General features: G+C 40.9%; 1 protein-coding gene across 5 annotated transcripts; it reads left to right on the top strand.

Moving 5' to 3' along the window:
• Positions 1-725: 725 nt before the first annotated feature.
• On the top strand, positions 726-8,148 carry MSANTD4 (Myb/SANT DNA binding domain containing 4 with coiled-coils). 5 transcript variants are annotated; one of them, XM_065730046.1, is made up of 4 exons: positions 726-885; positions 3,998-4,067; positions 4,970-5,595; positions 7,062-8,148. In XM_065730046.1, the coding sequence occupies exons 3-4, from the start codon at positions 5,134-5,136 to the stop codon at positions 7,635-7,637; spliced, it is 1,038 nt and encodes a 345-aa protein (XP_065586118.1). In that variant the 5' UTR covers positions 726-885; positions 3,998-4,067; positions 4,970-5,133; the 3' UTR covers positions 7,638-8,148. The 5 variants fall into 5 exon arrangements, with proteins under 5 accessions (XP_065586118.1, XP_065586119.1, XP_065586120.1 ...); XM_065730048.1 differs by lacking the exon at positions 726-885 and adding an exon at positions 2,706-2,843 and having other exon boundaries at positions 3,998-4,054; XM_065730047.1 differs by lacking the exon at positions 3,998-4,067.
• Positions 8,149-8,984: the final 836 nt, after the last annotated feature.

Raw genomic sequence — 8,984 nt, 5'->3', positions numbered from 1 at the left:
TGCAGTTTGTAATTTATGGAAGTCAGTGTTCTAGAAGAAATGTAATGAGTTTTGGTTTACCTTACACAAGACACTATCACTTTTAAGACGTGACACTCAATGTTCTTACTATGCAAGTTAAACACTTAAAGGGAATATGCACAGAACTCGCTCACTGTTTAACACCTAAGTCACCTTCCTTGACCAGCACATTTCCTCTGTCCCTTCATAATTATGTATAACTTTATGGTTGGACAGCATAAGTTGTGGGTTATTTTCTCTCCTCCTGCCTTTAGTCCTCTGCTTTCATTACATCCTCTAGCTGCAAAAACAAATTCTCACCATTACCAGTGACACGCAGAACAAAGAAATGTGGAATTAAACTGTATCTTCAGTTTTCTGTTTCAGTCAAGCTACATGTAAATACAAGAGGGCTCCCGCGAATGAAGGTGGTCTAAAGGCTCAGAGAGTGAAGGAAGCTGGTATACACCAATTAGCCTGTGTTATAGTGGAGTAACAATTGGAGAGAAAAGAGACCCCACCCCTCCTGCAGCCCACCCGCCCACCACCTATTCAGTGGCAAAAACGCGCCGCCGGAAGGTTATGGAGGGGAGGGCGGGCTTTGGCAGAAATTAGCCAATCAACGGAAGGTATCGGAAGACAAGCAGCGCAGGCAGCCAATGCTGCGTGGGGTTGAGAGAGCGGTGTCCCCGCAGGGGAGCTGCACCGCTCAGAGGCTTATTCGGGGCATTCCGGCGCGTCTAGGAAGGCGGGACAGGAGAAAGCAAGCGACGGGCCTGAACAGCCAATAGGTGTGCTGGAAGGGCTGATGGGCACTCAGCTTGGCCAATAGGAAGGCGGCAGTGGTTAAAGGGCCGGTGACCCGGCGGGGAGAGTTGGGTGGAGGTGAGTACCGCGCGCGGTTCTTGTGAAGGTGTGTGCGGGCCGCGGTGGGGCTGAGGTAGTCGCTCTCCCAGGGCCTTGTGGGGCGGCCTGCTTGCCTTCCATTGGCCGAGTTCCGGCGCGGGGAGGGATGTCGGTGCGGCAGTCCGCCGCCTTTGTCCCCTGTGCGGGCTCCCAGCGCCTCCTGGCGGGGCTGGGCCGCGCCCGGCGGGAGGGTACAGGCTGGGGCTGTGCGGCCTCTGTTCTCCCCCATAAGAGCGGGGAGGTTTAGGTCACGTTAGGGAGAACTTCGTCCCATCCCTGAGGCGCTCAGTGCCAGCGTGGATGGGCCCTGGGCGGCCTGAGCTGGTGCGGGGCAGCCCTGCCCACGGCGGGATTGGGACTGCGTGGATCTTCACGTCACTATCCGTCTAAACCGTTCTGTGTGTGCAGTAGCACCAGTTGAGCCGTCTCTCAATACAAAGCTAAAATTTGTCCCAAGCCAGCGCAGCCATCTGTTAGGAATAGCCCTTCAAGTTTTCCAGAAAACCCCGGGTTTAGAATTATGTGAAGGCTGTGCAGGTCACAAATATGGTTTGAGGAAAAAGAGGTTACAAAACCTCCTGATCTAATGCTTGTTTCTTCAGCCATAACTTCTGGAAGTTCTAAACACGAAGGCAACCATCCAAGAGGAATAATGCAAAAGCAGTCTGTATATATGCATTTTTTAGATGATTCTTTGTGGGATTTTTTGGGGGTTGGTCGGACAGTTTTTGTTTTTTGTGTTGGTTATTTTTATTTTATTTTATTGTATTTAAATGCTCCGTTTTAGCGTGCGCTCACGCAGTAAGATGTGAGCAAAGGGACTATAAGGACAGCAGCAGGCTGTAGGTGCCTCCGCTGTATTTTGAGGTTATGAATCTTCTGCATATTTATGGATTGTTCAGGTTTGTTTCACAACACTTCTTTCATTTCTGCGATGACAAGTAGTTCCACTTTCTTTAGACCAGAAGTGAAGGCCTTCTTAATCTGCAGTTGATTCTGGCCTGACAGGACTGTACTGAACTCAGTGTCATGTTACTGGCTCTCCTGGACATAACCTTGAAAGCTTTCTGTGGTCTCATGATTGGAAGCCCTTCTCTTTCTCTAGACAGCACTTTGCATTTGTACCCAAATGGTGCAAATACGTATATGCACATTTTGCATTTGCAGCTAGAACCTTGCCAAGTAATGAGTGCACAGCTGCTAGTCACATCAGAGGCTGTTTGTACTGTCTGTCACTTCTCTGGGATTTCTCTGTCACATAACCAGACTTTTGTCATCTCTGCTCTAATCTCCTCATCCCTCTTCTGAGTGAACCGCCTTTATTCCCAACTTGTGCACTCAGCAGACTTTATTTGCTGTGGAATCTTCTGCTAAAGACAGAAAGACATTAAAGTTTTGCAGTTCTGATTTTGGTAAAAGCTGAAACATTTGTCTGGAATTATTTCTGAACATACGTTTTCATGTTATAGACCTCAGATCAAACCAGAAATCAAACATGCCATATGTTTTGTTCTTGTAAATTAATCTTTTCAAATTGCTGGTAAGTTGTTTTTGTTCTTTCTTTGTAGCTGTCCACAATGTGTACAAATCCTTGCCTGCTGTTATTCTTCTTCATTAAATAGTTTAAGCATGGAGCAGCTCATTTTTTTTCTGACTAAAAAGTAATATCCTGAATACTGTCTAGAAATATCACAGTACTAGAACCAGAATATTACCAGCCTCAGCTTTATTTAGAGTTTAAAAGAAAGAGTTTAAAAGAAAGAGTTTAAAAGAATAAGAGTTTAAAATAAGAGTTTAAAAGAAAGCTATGCAAAATTGCACTGTGTGCCATGGATTCCCAGTGTAGTAGTGCAGTGCTTGACTTGAAATCCAAACCGAAGATTTGGCACTTGTGGAAGAGTGGATGGGTGATCAGGGCAGTGATGCAGAGCACCTGGGTGAGCAGCAATGGGACGGACCTGCAGGGTGACCTGGCAGTTGTGCGTTTTAACTTGTGAGCAAGAGGGAAGCTCAGCTGCCTGTATTCCACATTCATGTAGAATTGCATTTAGAAAGCAGCGTGGATTAAAAATTGATTTTAAAACCTGAATCTGATATTTAGGTAATGTAAAAGACAGTTAATTATGTATTAATACTTCCAAGAGTTTGGTGTATCCCATTTGCCAGTACTTGAGGAAATCTGACTATTGTCCTATAGCTAGCTAAGTACTTAAATTCAAGGAGTTCTATCAGTTTCAGTAAAAACAAGTGAGTTTTGACTTTAAACAAAGGTTTGGTGCCTTGGTAGTGATAAATCAGAAAAACTGTCTATGCTGTGTGTTAGAACTCAGTGTAACTCAGGATCAGGCCCTGGGCAATCTGTGGATGTCCCTCTTCATTGCAGGGGAGTCAGACTAGATGACCTGCAAAGGTCCCTTCCAACTCTTAAGAATCCTCTTTTAACATGGAAAACAGACAAACGCACATGTACGTGCACGGTTTCTGAAGCCAATGTGAAGTACTAGGCACCAGGAATTCAGCTTAATCTTTTTATTTGTTAGTCTAGAATAATTGTCTCATTATCAGTGAAACTTCTAAAAGCAGTCTTAGTTCCTTTTGTGTATTGGTAGCTCTTCTGGTGAATATACCTGCTCAATGACTTTTAAAAGTTTTTAATATAAACTGTGAAGATGAATTTGAGTTTAATAGATAGGTCAAGAAATTCAATTACTATTAAAACAGAAAAGAACTAACACTGTAATTAGGATTTGAAAAGCACAGTAAGTACCAAATAAATTGATTTACTGCCAGAGAGAAGTAAGTGTGATGCTGCTTCCTTGAAAACTAAGTATCTTTTCATGGCAAACTTTAAAGATCAGGTAAAAGGTCTCTGAAAAACACGTGTCGTTCTAGCAGATAAAGAGATACAGCACTGTGGTGTGGTATAAATCTGACTTTTTAAATGGTAGATAATTGGGGGTGGGTTGTTTTTTTTTTTCCTTCTTTTTTTTTAATACAGGTCATAGCAAAAAGTGCATCTACATTACAACCCCAAGTTATAGTATATATTTCAATCTTTTTTTTTTCTCAAGATGAATTATTTCATTTTCAGAAGGGCAGGAAGCTTCATACATCGGAAATGTGCAGCTTGCAAAACTTGGAAAATTTTGTAAGTAAGCTAGGTGTGTGCAGTCAACAGTGCACAGGACGTGCAGACTATAAACTGTTAGTGCTTTGTCCCTCAAATACAGCAGTTTTGCTCATGTGCTGATGTTCTTTATAGAGGAGGTGTATGTATAACTATATGTAGAGTTGTATGTCTGAGTTCAGCTTTCTCTAGCATCAGGCACAGGATCAGCTGTAGCTGGGGTAGAGGACTGGATGAGCTTTGAATCTGGCATGAATTGAGGAATTTTACAGTGTGAGGGCTATGGAGGAGGGCTTCAACATGGACAAGTAATGGCTTATTCCTAGACCTGCTTCTAATAGAAGAATCTCTAATGCATCACATTTGTTTGAACGCTTAGTTCACTTATTTTCTATCATCCAGCAAGATGTCTTCAGTACTTTTTTGTGATGTGCCTCTAAGAGGTCAATTTTTGTTATGTACCTATTTATATCCACTTTTCTTTTTTGCATAGAAATAGTTTAAAAATGTTTCAGAAATTTCATTTCCTAAACATTTTGTTTTTGAAGTAACAATGTAAAACTCTTAGCTTCTTTCTGAAATAACATTCAGACTAAGTTGTGTATGTCAAATTTCAGCCTTAAGCATATCTCAGCAGGCAAAAATGGCAAGAGCTACAGGAAAATAGCTGTATTTCTATAATGGAAATATCAACTCAGCCTCAACAGTTTGTTTATGGCAAAGATATATTAATAAGTTTATAATTCATATGAGTTTATGGGAGCTCATCCGTAGCTGCTTTATGTTTAGAGTATGCTGAAATTGTTTTCTTCTAACAGATGAGCTGTATGTTCAGAACTTGCATTCCTTAACTAGTGATAATGGAACCAAGCTCTTTAAATGAAAATATACAGTGTATATCTTTGAGATTTATTTTGTTTGCTTTTTTTCTCATAGGAACCCTGACAAATAGGAAAATACTACAAAGTGAAGACAAAATACATTTAACAAGAACTGATCTCTGCTTTTGTTGTTTTATAAACTTTGTATTAATAACTGCTTAGTGTCAAATAGCCTCTGTAACCTGCTGTGCTAGAATTGTTAGGTTAAAGCTGGAAAAAATGAAACAATTGAAAAGGAAAAGGAAAAGCAATTTTAGTGTTCAGGAAACTCAAACTCTCCTTAAGGAAATCAGAAAAAGGAGAGAAGTACTCTTTTCAAAGCAGCTTAATACAACAATTAATGAGATGAAACGGAAAGCGTGGGAGGAAATAGCAGAGTGTGTGAATGCTGTAGGGGAAGGTGAGCAAAGAACAGGGACAGAAGTGAAAAGGAGATACCTTGACTGGAGAGCACTCATGAAGAGAAAACGACTGAATGCAAACATCAAGGCAGTAGGAGCAGGGTTTCACCTTCCTTCATCCGATTTAGATGACTCTCTCAATGAAGATATGGATGACAAAATGGGGTTTGCAAATGAGTCTAGCTTTGAGTGGCAGAACATCACTGACTTCAGAGGAGCAGGCGGGTCTTTAACAGAAATCAAAGTAGAAGAAGAAGAGGAGGATCCACAAAATTTTGAAGTAAGTGACTGGTGTACATTAGCAATATGGAGTATGGCTGTCTTCCCACTTCAGCACGGGATTTCACTGAGCTTCATTAGCATCAGTTTCTGCTTTGTCTGAATTTAGTAGTAGAAACTATTGTGCTTCAGAGAGAAGGTATTCAAATCTAGCAACTTGCAGTGGTATTTAAGGTTGGTAACCCTCAATACAGGTTTGTATTTGAGCGTGTTTTCCATTTCTGTGTGTTGTAGATACGAATTATTTCAGCCAGTGGAATGAAAAATACATTATTGAAGGATACTGGCTGTTTTAATACTTAGGATATCAGGATGGATGAGCAGAGAAGATAAATGCACCTCTTTAAGAAATGAAAGTGCGTGTTACCTGGAAGTACGGAAAGAAATAGAATACTCTTTGCATTTCTTAAAATGAGACCACAGGAGATGAAAATATGACCTGAGTAATTAGATCAGCCATTCCTCTGTCAGAATTGTAGCCCATGGCCAGGTTGTTGTTCTTAGTAGCATCGTGGCTGTTCTGAGATGGGCAGCCAATGAGACTGAAATCAAATGTTCGGATAATTTTGTTTTAACATGAGTTCAAAATTATGTCTTAGTTCATTTGGAATGTGAGCTGGGAAAAAATAGCAGCATAAGCTCTTATAAATGGTAGTGAGACTGCTGCCTGACAGCTGCTGAAGAAAGGTGTCTATCTTCTCTAAAACTGAAGTGCTGGTAGTGGCTTTCATTGCCTTACAGTGTTTTCTGAATTCAAATCTGCCTCTGTTTGCCATTTGCAGTATTTGTAATGGGAAAAAATAGTCCCTTCTGTATTATGATGTGCAGCACATAGCTCTTGCAGGATTACAGCCTTTATGGTTCACCAAGAACAGTGGTACTAACCTCCTAATAACCTGTGTCATAAGAGTTTTTCTAGCAAAAATGGCAGTATAAAATTGGTTAAACAAGTCCTGTTTACTGACCCACTTACACAGATTGAAGGGTTAGAACCATGCGAAAAATGCCAGATGGTTTTAAATACTGCAGTGTTAAATGTTTTTAGAAATTGAATCCTCGTGTTAATGAAGGCTGGGTTAGCTTTAATACCACATAGCCTATGGATCCAGCTGCTCTGATCAATAATTAGTCACAACAAATTGCTAGTAGCTTACATAAATGTCACTGAGCCTTGTGAAAAGTAAGGCTGCCGCATGCTTTTTAGTTCTAGTTTTCTGACAGTGATTCTGAATACTCGCTGTTATCTGTCGTGCAGTGTTTTTTCTCCTACTCTCGTATGTAACCTATGTAATAACGAACAAAGCTTTTTGATCTAATATGATCATTTTGTAGAATCTAAGTTCTGGAGTACTTAAGATATAGCAAAAAAGCCAGCAGTCATCTGTTATTTCCAGTGCAGCTGTGTGTAATGCTGTTCTGCTACGGAGACTGGAATGTAATTCTTGTGCATTGCATTCCTCTCTGCAGTTCCCTATTGAGGAAGAAGAAGAAATTCTGTCATCAGTTTTGCCAGATTCAAAAAAAGAAAACGACCTACCAGATTTCACCCACATTGAGGAGTTCGGAAATCTAAGTTCTGCTCAAGCTAGATTAGCTTATGAAGATTCACACTTGCTCATAGATCTAGAGAAGCAGAAGGTGGAGCTGGAGAAGCAGCGATTAGACATTGAAGCTGAGCGGTTGCAAGTGGAGAAGGAGCGGCTGCAGATTGAAAAAGAACGGTTGAGGCATGTTGACTTGGAGCATGAGAGACTTCAGCTTGAGAAGGAGCGACTTCAGATTGAGCGGGAGAAACTGAGGCTAGAGACTCTGCATGCTGAGAAACCTGCCCTGGAAAATGACCTCACCCAGTCGGAAAAACCCGTCATGCAGCCTCTGGATCTAGAAACTGAGAAGTTAAAACTTGAAAAAGAACGCTTGCAGCTAGAGAAAGAAAGGTTGCAGTTCTTAAAGTTTGAGTCAGAGAAGCTGCAGATTGAGAAGGAGCGCTTGCAAGTGGAGAAGGAACGCCTTAGAATTCAGAGGGAGGGTCACTTGCAGTGAGCATCTCAACTGATGTATTAATGCTAGTGTTCTGATGTGTGTAAAATGAAGGTAGCTCTTTTCCTGATGCTGAAACTGTCGTAAAGGTCTGATGTTCTTCTGTTCAGAGCTGAATGTTGATGTTAAACTTTAAAAAAGGAGGAAAAAAAATGGTGCTCAATAAGTCAGTGTGCCTGTGTAAATATGCTTATATATGAAATTGCTTTTCAGTGTATCAGAACTAAGTGTTATGTTCTCTTGTCTTCAGTATTGTGTTGTAACAGTTTGGTGTCCCTCTCTCAAAGACATGAAGAAGAATCAAGACTGAACGCTGTACTTGTTTTTTGTTTTAATACTGCAGCACATAGTAACATACAGTCATGATGTGATTCATTAAACTTTATTTTGCCTTTTTTTTTTCCACTTCCACAGCTGAAAGGTGTTCACTAAAAGCTCAAGAAGTACCCTACAGTGGTGTTTACTGTTGGAAGTGAAGAAGGTTGTGTTCTGCCTTTCTGAAGTATTCATAGCAGATTAATTCATGCCTTTTCTGAAGTATTCATAGCACATCAACCATACCTACCATGAGTGGGATTTTTTGGATGCATCAGGTCATTAATGATGTTTCATGAAGTATTTTATGTCTTGATTACCTGTCAGTATAGCATGGGGGCTTAGTAGCACCAAGTAACAGCTGTGCGATCAGCCTGCTATCATCCCCTGAAGGGATTCTAGTCCTGGTTTATTTCTTCAAAGAGATTAGCTGACTATTGGAGACTTGGAAGAGGTGACAGAGACCAAGCAAGGGCTAATGAGAACTGAGCTTGAACACTAGCACTGCTGATGTTAATTCTTTCTGGCCAACACTGAAGTTGATAGTGCTTGTGTTGGAAGGGGACCTGAGGATCATCAAGTTGCAGCCCCCTGCCATAGGCAGGGCCATCAACCTCCAGGTCATTTCCGTGAGGCAGCCTGCAGAGGTTTTTATGACAGATGCCATACAGCATGCTTTAGTTAGCTAAACAGAAGTGGTCAGTGCTGAAGGTCATCATTTCATATGTAATGTATTTGTTTATGAAACGCTTTCTGTGATTTCATGTATGTATGTGTAAATCTCAACTGAGCCTACTTTAGAGTTCTCATGTTTCTGTGAGCAGCTGTCTTTTTGGACTCCATTTGAAACTATGAGAATACTAAATCTGAATATATGTTGAGTGACTTAACATGGATTCTTGTGCAAGTAAATAGATTTATACCACTATAGGATTACTTTTATTCTGCAAAGAAAATGTTATTTTTTTATTACGGAGACAAGTGTGCTTCTACAGTGGAAATAAATTTGACTACTGCAACCCAAAATTGCTCTTG

This window comes from Cyrtonyx montezumae, unplaced genomic scaffold, assembly GCF_038088225.1.
Source record: "Cyrtonyx montezumae isolate F1298 unplaced genomic scaffold, pur_monq_1.0 scaffold_12, whole genome shotgun sequence".
Taxonomy (NCBI): domain Eukaryota; kingdom Metazoa; phylum Chordata; class Aves; order Galliformes; family Odontophoridae; genus Cyrtonyx; species Cyrtonyx montezumae.
This window is presented reverse-complemented; position numbering and strand designations above follow the sequence as displayed.